This window comes from Armigeres subalbatus, chromosome 3 (genome assembly GCF_024139115.2).
Source record: "Armigeres subalbatus isolate Guangzhou_Male chromosome 3, GZ_Asu_2, whole genome shotgun sequence".
Taxonomy (NCBI): domain Eukaryota; kingdom Metazoa; phylum Arthropoda; class Insecta; order Diptera; family Culicidae; genus Armigeres; species Armigeres subalbatus.
This window is the reverse complement of record NC_085141.1, coordinates 248,225,165-248,248,435: the sequence shown is the minus strand read 5'-3', so window position 1 is coordinate 248,248,435 and position 23,271 is coordinate 248,225,165. Positions and strand designations below refer to the sequence as shown.

The 23,271-nt window shown below is 41.3% G+C and overlaps 1 protein-coding gene across 1 annotated transcript; it reads right to left on the bottom strand.

The window, feature by feature from the left end:
* Positions 1–11,369: 11,369 nt before the first annotated feature.
* Positions 11,370–13,792, bottom strand: LOC134227825 (heat shock protein 75 kDa, mitochondrial). The gene is made up of 3 exons (XM_062709503.1): positions 13,571–13,792; positions 11,697–13,506; positions 11,370–11,635 (listed from the first exon to the last, which is right to left on the bottom strand). Exons 1-3 carry the CDS (start codon positions 13,692–13,694, stop codon positions 11,461–11,463), a joined length of 2,109 nt encoding a protein of 702 aa, XP_062565487.1. The 5' UTR covers positions 13,695–13,792; the 3' UTR covers positions 11,370–11,460.
* Positions 13,793–23,271: the final 9,479 nt, after the last annotated feature.

The following is a 23,271-nucleotide window of genomic DNA, read 5'->3' as shown; positions in this document are numbered from 1 at the left end:
TTTCTAAGATTTTTTTTGCATTTTTTCGGGATATTTTCAAGACATTAAAAGAAAAATCTTTTGAATTTCGCATTTTTTTTTTATAATTTAGAAAATATTTTCGAGCAATCTTTGGAATTGCCAAGAGAAGGTCTTTGTAATTCCCAAATAAAACTTCAGAATATTCACAAAAAAATGTTTTTAACTTCTACAGGAAAAACTTCAGAAATTAACGAAAAGTTCCTGTTCAATTTCTGTTGAGTATTCTTCGAAATTTTCACAGAAAATTCTTGACAATTGTAGAAGAGTGCGGTTGGTAGAATGGGTGTTTAACTGTTGGCTTTTTCAGTCTAGAATAATAAAGACGGCTAGCTTGGCATGGCCAACAATAGAACAGTAAATTCTTAAGACTTTCCTTTCAAGAAACAATCTTTGGAATGTTCACGAGAAATTGTCCGTAAGATTAACGAAAACTTCTTTAAAATTTCCGGGGAGGATTGTTCAAAATGTCTGCACGAAAAATGGTTCTAAAATTATTGGGTTTCTACGGAAAATTCTTTGTACATTAGACGTTCGATAACTGAAAGTAATTTAACTGCAATGCTTTTAACAGCATTTCGATAGTTACATCAGTTTTGCAGTTTTCGGACAGCTGAGCTTCAAAACGATGCCAATGTCGATGATAGCTGCACAGCGCTGAACAATCAGGTGCACTCCTATACTGACGCCGTCTGACAATTGTTTGCCGTCTTGAATGCGTCGCAGTTAGGGAAGATCCATAAAGTACGTCACGCAAAAATTGGCGATTTTCAACCCCCCCTCTCCCCTTCGTCACACTTTTTGTATTAAAACTCCAAAATTTTTGTATGAGACGTCACGCTGCTTGGAACCCCCCTTCCCCCCTAGGAGCGTGACGTACTTTGTGGATGACCCCTTATCGAACGTCATTGGCTAGCTGAAATGAAAACATGTTGCAGTTATCGAACGACTAATGTATTGTCCATAAGAAATTGTTGGAAAATCCCATTGGCCGCAAGCGACACACGGCCGAACTGGTAATTTGGCCCAAATAGTCGTTTGCCCTAACAGGTCGTTTGGCCGAAATGGTCGTTTGGCAGAATGGAATATTTGTCCGAAAATATAATTTAGGCCAACAGGTTATACGGCCAAATGTCAATAAGTGAACGGGTAATTTAATCCAAAAATATCCATCCATTTGGCCTAATAACATTTACGTTGAAAAGGCTAATTGTCAAACGACCCTTGAACGAAATTTCGTAACCTCTCAACTTTATAAGTTGATACTAGCCTTTAAGCCAAAAGCCATCTAACCAAGTCCCATTAAGCTGATATTCGGATAAACGTCTTTTTGGCAAAATGATCAATTCAGCCGAACAACACTTTTCAAAGAATGTTGCATAAAGTACATTTTTGGGCCAAATGGCTCTTTCTACAGAATGCGTTTTTTTTACCAAACGGCATTTCTGGTCAAATGATCTACATTCGGTCAAACGACTTTTTCATCCAAACCGCAAATTCAGCCAAATAGTACGGGTAAAGAACTTTTTACAAGTCTTAAAAATAGAGAGGCCACGGAATTTTGTTCAATGGTCAAACGACAAAAAGACCATTTCGCCAAACAAATGGCCATTTCTGACCATTTTACCCGTTCAGTACGAGGATCAGTCATTGAAATTTGACCGTATTACCCGTTGGACCAAATGACTTTTTCGGCCAAATGGCCCATTCTGTCAAAAAACTATTTCTGCAAAATGGCATTTTTGGCCAACGATCGTTTCGGCCGGACAACCTGGTAGGGCAAATGGCTTTTTTGACCAAATTGCCAGTTCGGCCGTCTGTCGCTTTCGGTCAATGGAACTTACCAAGATTTCTAATCGAAAATAGAAAGAATTTTCTGAACAAATCCAAAAAAAATCCTCAAAAATTCCGAGCATTTTTTCGATGTTTTAAAATTGGCTATGCCAGCATCAAATGTTTTAGCCAAGCAAGCCTTTGGCACAGCAGAGTGCGATTGATTCGCACTCTATACAAATCCGCCCAGCCCGTTGTTGGGGGCATGGAGTGCGATCCTCTCGTTTAATAAACAATGTGCACTCGCTTGACTGTGGATATACAACAGTAAAGCACATGTGGCGATTGGACAAATCAAGCATCCGAAAGATATTCAATTTGCAAAAAAGAGCTAACCGCGGTGGAGGTTGGTACTCGGATTCTGATGGCTTTTCCGCAAACGTGACCTTTAAGTGGTCTTGTTGTGTAGGGGTTATCACGCCTATCTAGAGAGTACGAGGTTGAGGGTTCGAGTTCCTCCAAGACACGTGGATTCTTTTTCGCAAGTTTCACATCAATTTCTCCATTTTGAAACATGTGCTGTGCATATTAGGGTGGTTCAAAAAATCGATTTTGCTCCACAGCGCTCATCTGATTCTTTATCATGTTCTGCGTGTCCTCTGAAAATTTGAGCTCATTTGGATTAAAACTGATTTAGCACAAGCGATTTCAAGTTTGCATGCAAATTAGTATGGGCAAATTTATTTTTTTAGTATACTGTAAATGACGCTTCCGCATTAAGCGCAGGTTAAAAGAAAACCTACATAGCTAAAAGGAATACTCAACAGCTTTCACCTAACGAAAACCGCATGTTGATTGATCGCCCCAGTAATTAGTAATCGATTTTAATACAGGTTGCGAATCTTTAGTCATGATCGTCAAACTTCTTTGAGGGCATCACTGAAATGTGCAGTGCAACATAGTAGCCTGAATTTGTGTGTGCTATCTTTCGCGCCACGAGCAGCAATGTTGCCTGTTGAGGAGTTATGCAATTAGCTCCAGAAAACTATGGTATAGATTAAATTCGATTACTAATTATTGGAACGATTAATTGAGATGCGGTTTTCACTGAGTGAAAGATGTTGTGTATTCCTTTTAGCTATGCAGGTTTTCTTTTAACCTGCACTTAATGGGGAAGTGTCATCAACAGTATAATGAAAAAATAAATTTCCCCATAATTATTTTCATGCAAACTTAAAATCGCTTGTGCTAAATCAGTTTTAATCCAAATGAGCTCAAATTTTCAGAGGACACTCAGAACATGATAAACAATCAGATGAGCACTGTGGAGCAAAATCGATTTTTTGAACCACCCTAGTGCATATGCATAGCCAAGATATTTAACAAAAAATGGTTTTCGTACGGCCGTGTTGCCGAATAATATGCATTTAATTGTAATCTGAAGAGATTCTCATGTGAATCCCAAGCAATTTTCCTTGGTAAATCCAAAGAGCTCCTCTTGATGATTCCAAAGAGTTCTCGATACTTTAAAGTAGTTTCCGTGAAAATAAATTTCGAATAACTATTCGTGAAAAACTGGAAATCTTTCGTTAAAACTTTGAGGCGAAAATCAAAAGATTCTCCCGTTATTGTCTTGAAAATATCTTAAATGACCAATTCAGCTGAACGACACTTTCGACCAAACGACTATTTCGGCCGAAGGACATATTCAAGATTGTTTTAGTCAGAGGAACTGTTCGACCAAATGACATTCTCGGGCAAAAAAATTTAGGCTAGATATCCTTGCGAAGTCCGAAAACATAACGAGATCATATAGAAAACATATTTTAATTTTGACATCAAATTGAGTCACAATTCGTTTTCAAATATGTATAAATCGTCGGCTTCTATCAGAGCGAGTATCACGTCAACAATTTCCTACCTATTCCTCAATTGACCTGCATTCGGACACGGCCGGCGCTGGTATTGCTTATTTTTTGGTCATCAGTTCTTACACATTGAAGATGATGCTAGTCCCAAATTTCATCTGTTGGTTTTCTGTGTAATTACAGCTGACCTGGCAATAACGGAGTAGCAACCATGGGCGGTCATTCATGCTCATGCTCTACCGTTTTGATGGCAAACCTTCTTGAAGGCCCATCAGCTTATAAAAGCATGCTTCCGGAACAGTTTTAAAAATGTTGATACTTAGTTTTCCGCGATCGATAACGGCGGCCAACTAGCCCCTGGATATTTTCAAATTTGACGTTCTCGGAGGTCAGCCGCCCCCACTGCTCTGAGCATCCTGAACAAAGTGGTAAATAATAAGTTGTGGATGCAAAAGATCCACACTTCCTTATTTGTTGCATTGCTCAGATTGGTCCTTCTCACTTCTTTCTTCTTTCTTTTACTTTTTTTCTCTTTTCCTTCCAGCTTCTTCCTTCTTCTCCCTTTAAACTTCTCTCTTCTCACTTCTCGCATCTCACTTCTTACTTCTCTCTTCTCACTTCTTACTACAGTAATATCCCGATTTTATCATCCCCTTGGTGAATTTTGGGGTGATAAAATAGGGAAAATCGAATATTTTATCCATTTCACAAATTTGAATCAGTTTATACCTTCGGAAGGTAAAATGCGCGAACGGTACCCGTTATTTCTTGTCAAAAAGACTTGAAATGAAGGTCTAGAATTTTTATTTTTTTTGGGTGACAGAATGGGTCAAAAACGTGACAAATGCGGAACGTGATAAAATCGGGTCGAAAATGTGATAAAATCGGAGGTAGACAAAATCGGAGAGTGACAAAATCGGTTCAACACTGTGTCACTTTTCACTTCTCTCTTCTCATTTCTTTCATTTAACTTTTCACTTTTATCTTTCTTTTTACTTTCCATTTCTCACTGCTCACTTCTCACTATTCACTCCTCACTTATCATTCGACCTAATAACCATTCGGCCTAATGGTTATTCGGCCCAATGACCCAGCATCAGTCCCGCCTTCTTGGAAAAACATGTTTCCGAAACAATTCTAAGAATTTTGATGCCAGGGTCTCTTCTAAATGAGTTTGTAGCCACTAAAGACCCTTCGGGAACCTCAGTTCGGAAATGGCAAACAGTGCTCCATAATCTCCGTAGTCTTCAAAGTGCGTGTACATATGTAGTTTCTCAAACAAACGAAACAAAAATTATACATTTCCGAACCAAGGATGTTAACGATCATTCAGTAATTTGTGTTTGATCATTTAGTAGTTTGTCAATAACACATTCCAGAAGCTGAATTTCAAAATATGTTGTATGGTGGACATCTAGTGCAAAGGTTTTTCTACAACTTTGCCTATTCATTCATTTATTTAGTTAACATCTAAACAGATAACACTGAATCAACAATTTGACGCCACAATGCACGGTTCGAGGCCGCATCTCTCCATCCTCGGATACGCCCCACGCTCGCCAAGTCGTTCTGCACCTGGTCTGCCCATCTCGCTCGCTGCGCTCCACGCCGTCTCGTACCTGCCGGATCGGAAGCGAACACCATCTTTGCAGGGTTGCTGTCCGGCATTCTTGCAACATGTCCTGCCCATCGTACCCTTCCGGCTTTAGCTACCTTCTGGATACTGGGTTCGCCGTAGAGTTGGGCGAGCTCATGGTTCATTCTTCGCCGCCACACACCGTCTTCTTGCACACCGCCAAAGATGGTCCTAAGCACCCGTCTCTCGAATACTCCGAGTGCTTGCAAGTCCTCCTCGAGCATTGTCCATGTTTCATGTCCGTAGAGGACAACCGGTCTTATGAGCGTCTTGTACATGACACATTTGGTGCGGTGGCGAATCTTTTTCGACCGCAGTTTCTTCTGGAGCCCGTAGTAGGCCCGACTTCCACTGATGATGCGCCTTCGTATTTCACGGCTAACGTTGTTGTCAGCCGTTAGCAAGGATCCGAGGTAGACGAATTCCTCGACCACCTCGAAGGTATCCCCGTCTATCGTAACACTGCTTCCCAGGCGGGCCCTGTCGCGCTCGGTTCCGCCCACAAGCATGTACTTTGTCTTTGACGCATTCACCACCAGTCCAACTTTTGTTGCTTCACGTTTCAGGCGGGTGTACAGTTCTGTCACCTTTGCAAATGTTCGGCCGACAATGTCCATGTCATCCGCGAAGCAAATAAATTGACTGGATCTGTTGAAAATCGTACCCCGGCTGTTACACCCGGCTCTCCGCATGACACCTTCTAGCGCAATGTTGAACAACAGGCACGAAAGTCCATCACCTTGTCTTAGTCCCCGGCGCAATTCGAACGAACTGGAGTGTTCGCCCGAAATCTTTACACAGTTTTGCACACCATCCACCGTTGCTTTGATCAGTCTGGTAAGCTTCCCAGGGAAGCTGTTCTCGTCCATAATTTTCCATAGCTCTACGCGGTCTATACTGTCGTATGCCGCCTTGAAATCAACGAACAGATGGTGCGTTGGGACCTGGTATTCACGGCATTTTTGAAGGATTTGCCGTACAGTAAAGATCTGGTCCGTTGTCGAGCGGCCGTCAACGAAGCCGGCTTGATAACTTCCCACAAACTCGTTCACTAATGGTGACAGACGACGGAAGATGATCTGGGATATCACTTTGTAGGCTGCATTAAGGATGGTGATCGCTCGAAAGTTCTCACACTCCAGTTTGTCGCCTTTCTTGTAGATGGGGCATATAACCCCTTCCTTCCACTCCTCCGGTAGCTGTTCGGTTTCCCAGATTCTGACTATCAGTTTGTGCAGGCAAGTGGCCAGCTTTTCCGGGCCCATCTTGATGAGCTCAGCTCCGACACCATCCTTACCAGAGGCTTTGTTGGTCTTTAGCTGTTGAATGGCATCCTTAACTTCCCTCAAGGTGGGGGCTGGTTGGCTTCCATCGTCCGCTGAACTGACGTAGTCATCTCCTCCGCTGCCTTGACTTTCACTGCCTGTACTCTCAGCGCCATTCAGATGTTCCTCGTAGTGCTGCTTCCACCTTTCGATCACCACACGTTCGTCCGTCAAGATGCTCCCATCCTTATCCCGGCACATTTCGGCTCGCGGCACGAAGCCTTTGCGGGATGCGTTGAGCTTCTGATAGAATTTGCGTGTATCTTGAAAGCGGCACAGCTGTTCCATCTCCTCGCACTCCGCTTCTTCCAGGCGGCGTTTCTTCTCCTGAAAAAGGCGAATCTGCTGTCTCCGCTTCCGTCTATAACGTTCCACGTTCTGCCGGGTACCTTGCTGCAGCGCGACCGCCCGCGCTGCGTCCTTCTCCTCCAGAATCTGTCTGCACTCTTCGTCGAACCAATCGTTCCGTCGACTTCGACCCATATACCCGACGTTGTTCTCCGCTGCGTCGTTAATGGCTGCTTTAACTGTACTCCAGCAGTCCTCAAGAGGGGCCCCATCGAGCTCACCCTCTTCCGGCAACGCTGCCTCGAGATGCTGCTCGTATGCAGTGGCGACATCAGGCTGCTTCAGTCGTTCTAGGTCGTACCGCGGCGGTCGTCGGTACCGAACATTGTTGATGACGGATAGTTTTGGGCGCAGTTTAACCATCACCAGATAGTGGTCAGAGTCGATGTTAGCGCCACGATATGTCCTGACGTCGATAATGTCGGAGAAGTGCCGTCCATCAATCAGAACGTGGTCGATTTGTGATTCAGTCTGCAGTGGTGATCTCCAGGTGTACCGATACGGGAGGCTGTGTTGGAAGTAGGTGCTGCGAATGGCCATATTCTTGGAGGCGCCGAAATCAATTAGTCGTAGGCCGTTTTCGTTCGTCAACCGGTGGGCGCTAATCAAATCTGACGTCGTGGCTTGGGCAGCTGTCGTACTCACGTTCCAGCTGCGCGTAGAATGCGTCCTTATCATCATCAGTGCCTCCTTATAATCATCAAAATCGGCCTTTGATCCTCAACCTGTACATTATCTCATTGATCGGCCACCACCCGATCACGCGCCTTTGCATATATCGCCCATCACTATGAAAGCTGTTCCCAGCTCGTGTGTGTTGCTGCAGCTCTGGTAGATGGTATGATTACTTTTAAACGTTCGCACCATTGATTTCTTCCAACAAACCTCCTGCAGCGCTACGATGCCGAATCCACGGTCCTTAAGCACATCTGCGATTTCGTCGCAGTGGTCTTTGCCGATGGTTCCGGTCCGTACTCTATTGTTGATTGTTCGTTGTGTATGTTTTTTAGGCTGGCTTGCAGGGCCTGACACCATGATCAGTCGCCCCGCAGCCGAGAACAGACGCTCAGTAAGATTTGCACCTCCGGAGAGGAGCAAACCCCTCTTCTCTGTCAGCATACGACCATAGTTCTTACCGGGGTTGGTTTCCCGATCTTCCCTAAGATTGCTGGTATCCCGGCCAGCACCACGAGAAGGTAAAGTACCAATGGTACGGTTTGCTTAGAGCAATTTCAGCAATTTTGCATCTTTTAAGAAGTTGATGGTTTTTTCTAACGTTTCTCTAACGTCTCCTAGTAAAACGTGGAGTGAGGATCCAAGTTGGTGTTTTTGTCTTTCTTGTTCGTAGAGTCGGCAATCTATCAGAATGTGTTCAACTGTGATCCTGGTGCCGCAAGAAGCACACATGGGTGGATCTTCTTTCTTTGCTAAGTGACCGTGCGTGAGTTTAGTGTGCCCAATTCTTAGCCTTGTGATTACTCTACCGATGAATCTGTCGCTATTGTAGGAAGAAGGCCATTCAAAAGGTATGTTTTTGATCTGCCTTAGTTTACTGGTGTTGTTGTGCCATGTATTGCACCATGCAGTTGTTATGCGTGCACTTGTTAGTCGTTTGAAATCTTCGAGTGGGGTTTTTATATCGATGGGAGTATTTCGAGATGCTCCTTGTTTGGCTAGCAGATCCGCTTTCTCATTTCCAGTTATATTTACGTGAGCTGGTACCCAGCATAGCGTTGTGCTTCCATGCTTCTCTTGTAACATATTTGTGATTTTAGCTATCCATGGATGATGCGTGTTCTTATTTGCTACGGCCTCTATAACACTTCTTGAATCGCTGAATATGGCGTTCAGTCCTATATTGCAGTAATCTAAAGCTGTTATAATGGCAAATGCTTCCGCGCTGAAAATTGATAGGTGTGAGGGTAGACATATGGATGTGTTTATGTTGTTGGAGTGAATTCCGCATCCGACGCCTTGTGTTGTTTTTGATCCATCTGTGTATATGTGGTTGTGGTGTTGATATTCAGTGTTACAGAGTTCCTTAAATTGAATTTGTTTAGCTTTCGGCGGGAGTTTGTCTGGAATACCTGTGTTAACTAATTTTGGCTGTTCTTTTCAGGCTAGTAGGTTTGAAGGATTTTCACTCTCAATTTCAATGTATGGTATGTAGTATTTGGTCATCATATTTCTTGTTTCTTCTACGATATGAAGCTCTGGAGTTAAAATTCCTCTGGCTAGCTGTCTTGTTGTATAGTTGATGATTTTTTCAGTCGTTATGAGATGCAGTGGGAGGAGACCACTTTCTGAAAGAATACTGTCTATAGGAATGGAGTGGAAGGCGCCGGTAGCAAGGCGAATTCCTTGGTGATATAGGGGTTCCATTTTGCATACGTTGTTTTTATTAGCACGCGTTGTTATAGTAGCTCCGTATAATAATTTTGGTAAAATAACCATTTGTAGAATATGTAGAAGGGGAAGGTGTTATCTTTGGAAAACGAATAACTAAGTGTAACTCCCAACCCCCAGGACCGATTTCAATCAAATTTTGTACACATGTTCACCATGAGGAGCCGATTGTACAAAAGTAAACTCCGTTTACCTTTGCTATAACCAAACCCTCATCATCAGGAGATGACACTATCTCCTACATGGGGTACCTCCCGCAAGTCCAGATGGTCACTATTCCGGACTTATCCGCAACCCGGATAGCAAGGCAACATCAGTCTTAGCCTCGCAGTGGTTGAGATTTAGCTGAGCTACTTGCATGACCGAACCCGTCTGGAGGCCGGACAGTCCTGCCCACAGGATGGGTGTTTGTTGTCTGTGCCAGGACCACAGATCAAACACCTCGGTGCGGCCTGGCAGGTGTGAGCCTTGTGACCTTCACCTCCACACCTCCGGCAAAGCCGACTCCGAACAGGACCTTTGCAGTCATATAACTTATGTCCGTAATCCGTCCTGATGTTGTTGGTTTGCGCTCACCGAGCATACTGACCAACCCACCTTTAACTTGGCTTTATCCAGTCCCTTCTTGGCGTCAGCCACGGGTATCTGGAATGAGGCAACCTGCGTTCCAGCATAACCTTTCCGCAACCGAATCGCAGTATCCTGGATTTCAACGCCACACTGATGTCTCAGTGCAGATACCAGCTCACCGGTTTCGATAATTTCGTCCAGGCCTCGGCATTGGCATCACACAGCACCTCTTCTGCCAATTGTTTATACGCAGAACTCCCACGCGCAGCATCCCACTTCAGGACGAGGATCATCTCGGCTCGCCCTTCTGCGTTCTGCGGATGCAGTTGATATCATCCCCTAGGCCAGTGAGCTCTTACCATCAGCCTTGACGATAATTGCTTCGCCTCTGTCCATCCTGCCAATACAATTGGAAGGTGTGCCCTTTCCTTTACGGGCACTCCCCTTCTTGGCCAATGGCGCCTTCGCCTCCTCTACCGATTTTCGCTCCTTCTTCGCCTTTTTGGGATTCACAACTTCCCTCCAGGGCAGCCCTTCCTCCCAGCAAATTTCGGTAGTCCTCGTAGAAGGAGCAACTGGTTTCCGTCGTTCCTTAGGGTCGGCAACCTGCTCAACCTTCTCCGGATGGATCTTAGTAGCCTTCTTCTCGTGCAATACCGGCTTGGCGCTAGCTTCAGGTCGGTTGCCATACTAATCTTACTAAGCTTTGGAGTTGCTCCAGTAATTGCCATGCGTCTGCGAAGTTCTGCAGTCTGGCTTTCTGTCAGCTGCTTTTCTTCCGTAAGGACTCGAATCTTCGACTCGGCTTCCTTCCTGGCCTCCACCGCTTGGCTTACTGCCAACTCTTTCTCCTCGGTGAGATGACAGATCTTTCTTTCCGCCAACTTACTTGCCTGTAGCATGGACTTCTACTCCTGCTTTGCCTCTATAACCATGTTGTAGAGGGTCACCACGGATTCCTTAATGCCTTTGCTGTACTTTCCAGCGTTTTCCAGAAAGGACATGATTACGTCCGTTACGTCTGTAGTCACCTCCATTTTCTGGCCTCCACTCTCCTTGTGACTGGTCATTTTTTTAACAATTTGACCTTGTGCGTAATTTTTGAACGCGTCATTCGAAAAAAAAAATGATACTTAGTATGTGTAAATTTCAACATATTTATAGTTAACTGCCATAATTTCAGCTCAATCGGTCATCGGGGTACAAAGTTACAGCTTGTCAAACCATTTTGTATGAAAAATGGCTTCCGCTGATATTATTCTGAACACAGGTTTAGAAAAAGATGTCTCGAACCATACAAGGTTGGTGTCTTGGCTAAAAGCGACATTATCTCTACTAGATAAATTACCTAATCTATTTTTGTTTCTTAAAATCTAACAATTGAATGGACGTTTCTCTATATTTTTAGATGTGGATGAGGCAATCGTTTTTACTATTTTCATGATTATTCACCAATCAACATCAACATACATTACGATTAACACATTCCATCACTTACCTCAATTACACTCGCATTTTAGTGCTTCTCCAACACCTTTTCCAACAAATCATTCATACTAGTCAGAAGCATTCGTGGATCCTCTACCAGACCCGCCCCCACCATGGCATTTGAGAACAACTGCTTGGCCAATAATTCAGCTAATTCTGGATCTGATGTAGTCAATTTCTGCAACTTCTTGATAATCGGATGCCTGAAACATTCAAAGCATAAACAAATCGTTGCAACTAACAATGTTGGTTTAGAATACTCACTTTGGATTAATCTCCAACTGGGGTTGCAGCAGAGCGTACCGATGCTCTTCGCTCATGTTGTGGCTTTGTGTTTTGATGAAATGCCTGGCCGCTGCCATCTCCTCCACCGTCACCACACAAGGATGCGCATCGAGTTTGTTCGTCGTCTTGACCGAGGTGACCATTCCAGTGAGCTTTTGCTTGATCCATGGCAGCAGTTCGTCGACCTGGGTTTTCAGCAGAGATCCTTCGATTTGTTGATCGGCGGTGTCGTCCGATTTGTCGGAACGGCGCATTTCCTTCTCCACCGATACAAGGTTCTTGCCGAGGAATTGTCCCAATTGCATGAGAACCAACTCGTCGTACGCTTCGTAGCAGAATAGAACTTCGAATCCCTTCTTCTTTAGGGATTCATAGTAGGGTGATGCTTCGGCCAGGGTACGATTCGGAGCTGCCAGGTAGTAGATATCCTTTTGTCCTTCCAGTTGACTGTTGCAATATTCCGGGAGGCTGACCTTCTTTCCTTCTTCCTTACTTGTTTCGAATCGTAGGAGTTTAGCGATTTCTTCCTTCTCTTGAGTCTCCTGACTTGTGACAATTCCTTCCTTCAGGAAAAGGCCGTAGTCCTTGTAGAATTTGTCGTAGTTTTCAGGGTCTTTCACGGCGCGATCGTGCAGGAAGCGTAGAACTCGATTAGTCAAAACGGTGCGAAGCTTTCGAATCAGTGCACTATTTTGCAACAACTCACGGCTGAGGTTCAGCGGAATGTCTTCGGAATCTACAACACCCTTCACGAATCTGAGCCATTTGGGCAGCAGATTTTCGGTTTTGGACTGGATCAGCACCTTGCGGGTGTATAAGGCAACGCCCACTTCGGCATCGCGCGACATTTCAAACAATCCTGGTTTGCCCTCAGGGAAGTACAGCAGTGCACGAATACTCAAAGGGACATCAGTTTTGTAGTGCAGAGTGTAACGAGGAGTATCAAAAGTATTTCCGACGAAACGGTAAAATTCGTTATGCTGATCTTGATTAACATCTTTGGGTTCCATCAGCCAAATGGGTTGAATTTGATTGGCTTGCTTACCGTTCAAATAAATCGGACTTCCGACAAAGTTACTGTATTTGCGAATAACTTCCCGGATGCGATCTTCATCAGCAAATTCGCGACAATCCGCCTTAAGATGAATGGCGATTTTGGTTCCAATTTGAACATTTTCCGCCTCTTGAATCTCAAAGTTTCCAGAACCATCCGACGACCACTTGAAACCAGGTGAACCGACCTGGGAGGATCTCGTATAGACATCAACTCTGTCAGCCACCATGAACGCCGAATAGAACCCTACACCAAACTGACCGATAATATTCTGAGCATTATCAGCGCTAACTCCCTTCTCTTTGATCTGTTCCATGAAATGTTTCGACCCAGATCTGGCTATCGTGCCCAAGTTTGCGATCAATTCCTCCTTGGTCATACCGATCCCGGTATCCTGAACCGTCAAAATTCGATCCTGCTTATTGGTCCCAATGTGAATCTCCATTGACCGATCAGCCTCAGCAAAATTCTTCTCACCCTCGCCGGCCGTGTGGATCGTATAGCGGAACTTCTCCAAAGCATCACTGGCATTGGAGATCAGTTCACGGACAAAAACTTCCTTATCGGAATACAGCGATCTGGCAACAATGTCCAACAACATACGAGTTTCGGCCTGGAATTCATGTTTGTCGCTATCGCCCACGGCCTTCTCCGAATCACGAATGATTGAATGGTACCCGGTTTTCTCCTGGGCCGCTTCCGTGGAAAAGGCCCGAGACAGACGGAAAACTGGAGCTGGAATAGCAATCCATCAACATAAATATTGCGTAAGAAATTTCCACCTCACCGGGCGACTTACCTAATGATTGTTTTTCTGCCTGGATCATGCGTCTGGACAGGTTAAATCCGGACGATATCGCTCTTCGATTCACCAAAGTGGATTTGGCCAACTTCTGTAGGTGGAAAAATCGGGATGCACTCATTTTGCACGCGTTTTGATAAGGTTCTTATTTTCTAGAAAACTTCCTTCCGCGATGTTGCTGCGCCTCGTGCGTGTTTACGCGAATGTTTTATAGACTAACGCAAAATGAACTCCCCCAAGAAATTATGACGTTTGAGCGGGTCGCATAATGAACGCAAAATGAACTTTTGTTCGAGAAGACGACCCGCTCAAATGTCAAAATCCATCGGGTGAGTGAATTTAATGAACCGCTGCACAGGTCTATTGTTGCTTGCAGTGACAGTTCGGCCAAGTTTCCGATGCGTTCATCCGTTCACCCAGTTCATTCGAATGAATAATCTTTATTTGAGTGTCTTCAATCTCGCAGTGGCTATTTGTATCGAAATAAATGGAAAAAAATTGCAATCAAGCTTCGCATATAGGGGGAAAGACGGCTTTGGCAGGTTTTGTCCCGCATACACTGTTAGATGACTTTACCCATTAATGGGTACTGTGTTATTGTTGATATTATTCCCACCGTGAAAAATTCACCCATTTTCTTGAAAAAGTGCCACTACCCATTTTAATGAGTAGTGGCGCTTTTTGAAGAAAATGGGTGAATTTTTCACGGTGGGAATAATATCAACAATAACACAGTACCCATTAATGGGTAAAGTCATCTAACCGTGTAGTGGAAAACATTGTGCCAAATTGTCATAACTAAATACGAAATTTAATACGTGTCTTCACCGTTTATATTATGATTGAGGAAATGTCGCACTCTAGTGATTTTTCATTATTTCACTCTATATAACAATGACTCTACATTATCTCTAATAATCAGTTTATGTCTTGTTGTCAAAGAAATTTTTTCGTATCCAGCTTTTTATTCTGAACAGCTATAATTTCTGAATCACCCCTATTGACATTAGCGTTGTCCACTATAAATTTTCCTGATATAGATCGAAGTATGCTGTACTATGAAGTAAAACTTTTGTTTACAATGAAACTTCAAAAGTTTCCATTCAGTTTCTCCAATATGTTATTCAGTCTCAGATTCTTAGATTCTGTTTATCAAATCAATTGTTAAAATTATTCCTCTAAATATAATTTTGTAATCATTTTAGGTTCGGTTTAAATGATATGCCAAATATTACGACGGATGTGGGACAGAATATGCAAGACACAACCAGATCACGTGGTGGAATTAAAATAGCATACCTATGTATTCCCATTTGATGTATAAGACAGAAGGACGATGCTTCCACCCTTTGCTACATCTCGCATAACATTTAATATTTCGGTGTACAGGCCTGTGCAGTAATTGTGTGGAGAACAGAATAGTTGACGGGAAAGTTGTAGGTCTTTAGTTTCAGAACGTTGCTCTCCTTCTTAAATGTCTTTTATTGCCTTTTATTATTTAATAATGTTTTACAGCCTTTATTTCGAGTCGTTTAGACCCACTGACATACTCAGGACAACATTTAGAAGTTTTTCAAAACAGATTTGTCTTTCATGTGATTATCTTTATTGACGCAATGATTAACCAAAAGATGAACTAACAGATATTTGTGTAGCTATCTGTATACGCATTGACAATAGGAAAAATGTCTAACGTGGAGGAAAATAAAACCACTTCTCGTAGGTTTCCTGATGACTGACTAACAATTTCTAAAAGATGTGATTGAAAAAAAAATATATAGGTTCTGCTTTCAAATCCTACCTAAAGCGACCTATTTGCTTTATTGTGCATCTGTTTATCGCATCTCCAATGTACAAGCTGCAGACAGAGAAAACGGATCTACACAATCTTACATGCTTGGTCACACCTGGATTCCTTTCGCACCTGAAACATGTTATTGCGAGCATTGAAGCCGAGATTGGAGCCTTGGCATGAATTTGTATAACTTCCTATCAGACCCTGACATATCGCCAATATCACTCGAATGCTCAGGCTGTAATAAAAATATTTATTAAACAATCATTATTCAAATTAAGTTACCGTGATTGGTAAACATTGCGAAACATGAGAAAATTTTTGACGGATAAAAAAACAGTCGAAAATCCAAAGCTACTTCGATGCTGTTATGAATTTCTGTACACAGCACCTGTCAAGTTTGATTCACCCCTCATTAAATTTATGGCTAGCGTAAAAAGCTGGATTCCGCCTTTGATATTTTTGATTCAATAAATGATATAAAATTTCAAATGGATCGTCTAACAAGCTGTGACCTTTCAGTATACTGTCTAAGCATAATTACTTGTTCTCCATAGTTTTCAAGCATGTCACACATACGTTGAAACATCATACCATTTCAGGTTAAACCTACTGCATCTGTTACAGTTATCAACATTAGTGTGCATGTGGGAACCTTCAGTCATTTTTTCGCTTGATTCAATTGCCTTCTTTTTCTTCTTCTTATTGGCATTACATACCCACACTGGGACAGAGCCGCCTCGCAGCTTAGTGTTCACTAAGCACTTCCACAGTTATTAACTGTGAGGTTTCTAAGCCAGGTTACCATTTTTGCATTCGTATATCATGAGGCTAGCACGATGATACTTTTATGCCCAGGGAAGTCGAGAAAATTTCCAATCCGAAAATTGCCTAGACCGGGACCGGGAATCGAACCCAGCCACCCTCAGCATGGTCTTGCTTTGTAGCCGCGCGTCTTACCGCACGGCTAAGGATTAAGGATCAATTGCCATCTTTGTTTATAAACAGACTGGTCGTGATGAAAAAAGTAAGTTTGTTTTTAATGTTATACTGAAATAAATTAATATTTTCAACTTTCAGAAACCCAAATCTTCCGTTCAGCAGGAGCCCTCATAAAATACATCATGTAGCATGATTTAAGGTAAGAAATATAAAATGTTAAGCTTGATCACATTTAAGTTTCTTATAAATCTTTCTAGATGACTTCGGTGCGAACGGCTCAAAAGCCAGACGTGCTGGCGGTAATGCGAGTAAACGGCGCGATTTTTGTTTAAGCTGAAATTTTGTAGATTTCGAATAGTGTTCCAATTAATCTAAATTTGCTGTTATAATATAACCATTTACGTATAGCATTGACATGTTTTTGGCAATGGAATGTGTTTCTACCAGCCGGATGACACACAGCTATGCTTCTGACTCCAGCATAAAATTCACGTTATTATTTTGCTGTGGGCGTTATTTGCTGATACAATATTTATACCAAATATTCAAAATTGTTTTGCACCGTACTAACCGTGTTGTGTTGAATGACGGTCTTATTACAATTCAATTGAAAATCGAACACATTTTTCACGGCACGGAATACGTGGTACATAACGATAAAAGTAATAAATTCATTCAAATCGCTTTACAACAATTACTCCATCACAGAAAATTAGTCCTGAAATGATGTTTTTGTTTACTAATTTTGATTTGTCAGTGGGGCCCACCGCGCGCTAACCCCAGAGATGTTAGCCACCATTTTTTTTCCATTGGAGAGAGAGGCGATGACAGTAGGGTGGTTTCTACTTCAAAAAATTAATTAAATTAGTCATAGAAAACTTTAACCTCATTTTTCTCGGTTCAGCATTGTTGGCTTTTCGGCCGTCATCATATGATGCTCGAGATATGGTTATTTTACATTAACAGAAAAGGTCGACAACAGTGAGAGATATCGTCTATGAATGGTTTAGAATTCAGACCGCATCGTGCTTTCGTGCTGTGCGGTTCTTTCTCTCTTTGCGGAAGGAAGTTTTTAATACTACCCGAAGCTATTTTAATTTCAACGGTGCTTCTTAGCGCTATTTGTACCCACTGATCCCGTTACGATCTTTGCAAGGACCCGTGCCTTCGTTTTACGTTGGACCCGTTTGCGGAAGTAAAATTCCGACAAGCGGTGGTAATCCTGCAGGGACACCGTTCTGGGAATAAACCTCTTAGAAGGTCACGTCTCCACGTTCAGCCATGAGCATTAATAAAAACAAGAGGAAGGGGGAGTCTCTGAATTCTCCACTTCCTTCAAATAAACAAGGTTTCAAGACCGTCCTGCCAAAGCGCGGAAAAAATAGAAGGAAGCTGGAGAATTCAGATATTCCTTCAAACTCTAATATCGGAAATAATTCTTCTCCAATCGAACTGAGCAATCAGTTCAATTTGATTAATGATGAAATTGAGCAAATCGAATATACCTCTAGCCCAGGTGATTCGATTCATGCGAAAAAGCAAAGGATTCCGCCAATTGTGGTATCTGTTGCCGAGTTTTCTGGCTTCCGGAATGAGATTTTGAGTAACCTTCAGGGGATCAAGGTTTCATTTCAGATTGCTAGGAAGGGTGACTGCCGCGTTTTGCCGGGATCCTTTGACGATCGCAAACGTCTTCTTCAGTATTTAACTGAGAAGCGCCATAAATTCTTCACATACGACGACAAAACTGAGCGATTGTTCAAAGTCGTCTTGAAAGGTCTCCCAGTGATGATAAATCACTGGATGAGATTAAATTGAAATTTCTCAATTACTTGGATTTTCACCAGTCCAAGTAATTAAGATGAAAAAGAAATCCCACTCTGGTACTTCCCAGAGGGGCATTTCTCAAAAATTTAATTTAGTTCATTTTAACAAAAGTGAACTAAATAATATGAAAAGTTTGGAAAAGGCCTGTATTATGTCTCATGTCCGTGTTACATGGGAACATTTCCGCAGGCCTGGGGGAAATTTCCAAAACCCCACCCAGTGCCGTAAATGCCAAAAGTGGGGTCATGGAATGCTAAATGCATAATTTGTGGTGGAACCTTTCACGCCAAGGACGCATGTCCTGTGAGAGAAGATTCCAATAAATTTAAATGTGCAAATTGTGGGGGCAATCATAAATCCACATAAATCCAATTTCTGGGAATGCCCTTCACGCAAAAAAGTTTTGAATTCCCGTGCAAAATTGATGACGGGAAATTCCAATCGGATCCCAGATTCGACGGGTAGAAATTTTTCAAACGCTTAAATTTCGAAACCAGTTACCGGTCGAGCAATTCATACCCACCACAATTCACAAACAAATTTTGCCGCTCGTCAACGGGTAGCAAGCACTTCAGTAAATTCCAATTTTTCGAATGTACCTACGTATGCAAACATCGCTGCTGGTAGACAAAATTTCTCTTCTCAAAATGAGGTTTATACCCATGTCCCAACGGAAAATAATGGTCATGTTGCCGATTCAGGTAGCATGACTGCTTCCGATTTTGATTTTTTAACTGAACAATTGCATCACATGATTGATGCAATGTTCAAAGCAAATACCATACCAGAAGCTGTTCAGGTTGGTATAAAGTACACACAAAAAAATTTTATCGGACTCCGTTTTAATGGATCTAATAATTGTTTCTACAGAAATGATCGTCTTGACAGCGCCTGTGGTGGGGTCGCCATCGTCATTAATAGACGTATCAAACATAAATTATTTTCTTCGTTTGAAACCAAAGTTTTTGAAACCTTGGGAGTTTCTGTTGAAACAAATTTTGGTCAATTTTCCTTCATTGCAGCCTATTTGCACAGACAAACAGACATAACACTCGTCAAATTTCCATCGTTCACTGATTTACTGATCAATTCAAATAATCATTAGTTGGCCAATCGGACACTAGTGGCGCGCGCATCGGATTTGCTCGAGTTTGACATTTGCTCACTACCGCCATCTGGCTCGTGATTTGCCCAACTAACTGGAATCAACAGATGTCGTTAGTGTTTAAATAACGATTAATTTGATGAGTGAATGTTCAATGTGTTATGTCTGTTTGTCTGTGCTATTTGCCATTTCAATGCAATGGGCAGCAAAAGAATTTGTTGAAAGCTGATCTTCAAATTCTGACTCGCAACAAATCAAAAATCTTCGTAATTGGTGACTTCAATGCCAAACACCGTTCATGGAATAATGCTCAAAGCAATTCCAACGGCAAAATTTTATTTGAAGATTGTTCTGCGGGATATTATACTATTCAATATCCCAATGGCCCTACTTGTTTTTCTTCCAGTCGAAATCCTTCTACAATTGATTTAGTTTTAACGGATTCAAGTCAGCTGTGTGGCCAATTGGTAACTCATGCTGACTTTGACTCTGATCACCTTCCTGTGACATTTGAAATCTCACAAGAAGCCAATTACAATCCAATCAGCTCTACTTTTAATTACCATAGAGCTGATTGGGATTTATATAAAACATATATCATCGATAGGAATTTTGATGTTAATATTCCTTTGGATACCAAAAGTGATATTGACAATGCGCTCGTATCTTTGACAAATTTAATTGTCGAAGCCAGAGGCATTGCAATTCCTAAATGTGAAATTAAATTCAACTCCATTATTATTGACGACGATCTTCAGCTACTGATCCGTCTTAAAAATGTGAGGCGAAGGCAATACCAAAGAACTCGCGATTCCGCGTTGAAAGTTATTTGGCGAGATTTGCAAAATGAAATTAAAAACCCAGATTAATCCACCTAGCAGTGATGATGCCTTTCTCGTGCATTATAAAATATATTGAAAAAATCACATTAGAAAGGTCAAAAAAGCTCTTTGGGGGAATAGATCACATTTTTCGATCATTTTTAATATTTTTGCCTTGCCACCATTCAAAAAAAATTGTTCTTTGAATTTTCAAGGGGGACCTTTGGGGAAAAACAATGTTTTTTCAATAATTCCGAAAAGCAATGATCGGGCCCATTTCCAATAGCAAACAATTCCCCGTCGAATGCAACTTGTTGCGAGTAAATCGGATAATTCTAAGTTCTAAAAAGTGTGCCTACAAAATTTGTACACATACACACACACATACACAAAAAAACAGACGTCACCTCAGTTTGTCGAGCTGAGTCGATCGGTATATAACACTATGGGTCTCCGGGCCTTCTATCAAGTTTTTTTAGCAATCATATAGCCTTTCGGAACAACTTTGTTGTACGAGAAAGGAAAAAATGCATATGTTACAAATATGCGATCGTGCGGTAGTACAATGATTAGCGATAGTAAATACAATGATTAGCGCAACGGCGCGTTTTGAAAAATACATATGGATTAAAATTCGATATGTTTCCAACTTTCCTGATTCCCACGTAGTGTTTTTTCACCAATGCGAACGTAACGAGCGCACGAGAAAGCATGTACGTATGTATGCGATTTTTATTTCCAACGACGAAACTTTTACAGCTGTGTTGAGGCGGATGAAGTCATCGGCTTCGGGTCTCTAGCGCGTGTGGGTTCGTCCATTAGTTTTCGTGTTCCACATTTGAAGCTTTGGAAAACTTTGCTTGAGAGGTTAGCATCATCAATAAAGCACGAAAGAAGCAACACAAACATTCATGCTGTCAGTTATATACACGGTGCGAAATTTATTCACCGCATGCAGAAATGCTACACCCTTAATTTGTTTTACTCAATATTGTGCGGTTACTTGCTAAGTTTTTTTAAACTTTATTAAGTGTTATTTTAATCTCCAGATTATGTTCAACACCGTACTTGCTAAATGGACACGGTCGGTTAAAGTAGCTGTTCCTTAAATAGTTCGTTAAAGTAGTCGCTAGATTATTCGCTGTTGGTTTGAGCGAGACAGAGTATATGTCAAAAAAAATTAACCAGCAATCTGCGGTGTATTGTTCGAAATGAACGTTTATCAGCAATGGACTTTCTGCTGTACTATAGATCTCGCATAATTTATCAAAAGGACCTAAGTAACATTTTTTTCATGAATTAATTTCAGAACAGAACATCATGAAAGCTATTGCGATTCTTTTCTAAAATTAGCATACTGGCTCACCAGTTACGCGCCGGGTCCCATGCGCCGAGTTGTGCGCCATGCAAAAAGTAAATAAACCAATGTCAAATAGATGTGAGCTTACGGTAAGCTTTTCCACATTCGCTTGTAAGGTATGTAGCATATTGTCGTCCCTTTACGAAAAGATATTTTTAAGTGAAATTGTTCGAGGTTTAGTAGTTTTTTGCTTTTCTTTCGCCTGTGTTGCGTTCGGGATATTGTTTAAGTGGATATTAGTAGTGCAATTATGTTTAATTTGTGATGTAATATTCTACACTTAAATTGAGTAAAGTACCATAATATGACACAATACCTTAGCGGCGCACAACTAAGCGAGGCAGAGGTGAATGAGCAAAATGCTATAATATCTCGAGAATCACAATATTGATTGCAGTATTCAAATAAATTCATGAAAAAAATGTTACTTACGTCCTTTTGGAAAGTTAAGCGAGAATTCATGAAAAAATTTTACTTAGGTCCGTTTGAAAAGTTATGCGGGAAATGTAATAAAATGCGTAAAGCCAAAATAGAACTTTTTGGGATCTTGCAAGTGTTCTGATTGTTTAAGTTGACTTTTTGTAAATTTATTGGTCAATATTTAAGAAGTGCAGTTAAAAGAAAAGTGCATACTTAGTTTCAGAGTGTATGTAATTAAGAGTGGCGACATGTGCCGCATTTGACAGGTCTCCTGCTCGTTTGGAACACGATTTTGTATGGGAATGACAGATGAATTTTGTTCCAATTCTGACAGTGTCGCCACTCTTAATTACATACACTCTGCTTAGTTTATTCAAATTTGATTCAGACTATCTTTTGAAAAGGGTCAAACTTGTTTTTACTGATTTTTTCAAATGGATATAATCGAAAAACGACCCTTCCTACAAAAAAGTGTTGTATGGGTGACTATCGCAAAATCAGTCAAACTTTCTAATAAAACTTTTGAAAAACTCAAAATTGAACCCTACACTAAAAAATCGATTTAAAAATTAAAGTTGATTTGCAAAAAACGCCCTTTTCGATTTGGACGAAATTTTGTCTCAAGATAGGTGATTATGTTCCCTACCAACCGTCCATACATCGCAAGCTGGGCACTTTGAAGGGAAAAATTTTTCTAACAAAAACTTTTCTTGACGGAATTGATTTTTTCAGTGTCTTTAAGGGGTGGATTTAACATATGTATACATAATATACTCATATTAAGTATTCCTGTGCAGTCAGGCAGAGTACAATGTTTTGGTCGTAACTGGTCGCAACTAAAGAAGCTAATAATGAAATATAATATTTTTTTTTGAAGATATAAACCCCTTCTTAATATTACTCTATATTTAGTGACTTAATTAGACAATGTATCATAAAAATAGATTTGCTTGGGGTTCTATAACGATGGCTTTCATTGGTTTAATTTCAGATGAAAATACACTGAAAATAATTCCGACAAGAAAAAGTTTTTGTTAGAAAAACTTTTTTTCCTTGAGAGTGCCCAGCTTGCGATGTATGGACGGTTGGTAGGGAACATAATCACCTATCTTGAGACAAAATTTCATTTAAATAAAAAAGGGCGTTTTTTCGCAAATCGACTTTAAAATTTTTAAACTGATTTTTTCAGTGTAGGGCTCAATTTGGATTGTTTCCGATATTTTCACTAGAAAGTTTGACTGATTTTGCGATGGTCACCCATACAACACTTTTTGTGGGATGCGTCGTTTTTCTATTATATCCATTTGAAAATATTAGCAAAAAATTTCAGCTCTTTTCAAAGGATAGTCTAGATTAAATTTGGAAAAACATTTTTGTTTTCATTTCGGATCATCTGGTGATTTTTCATTTCTCATTTTTCATTTCTTA

What these genes read in the sequence shown, in the direction of transcription:
- LOC134227825 (XM_062709503.1), bottom strand. Translation starts at nt 13,694, where the DNA reads ATGAGTGCATCCCGATTTTTCCACCTACAGAAGTTGGCCAAATCCACT. An exon ending in GGCAGAAAAACAATCATTAG is followed by an intron (nt 13,507 to 13,570) that starts GTAAGTCGCCCG and finishes TTGCTATTCCAG; the next exon opens with CTCCAGTTTTCCGTCTGTCT. An exon ending in CAGTTGGAGATTAATCCAAA is followed by an intron (nt 11,636 to 11,696) that starts GTGAGTATTCTA and finishes TGAATGTTTCAG; the next exon opens with GCATCCGATTATCAAGAAGT.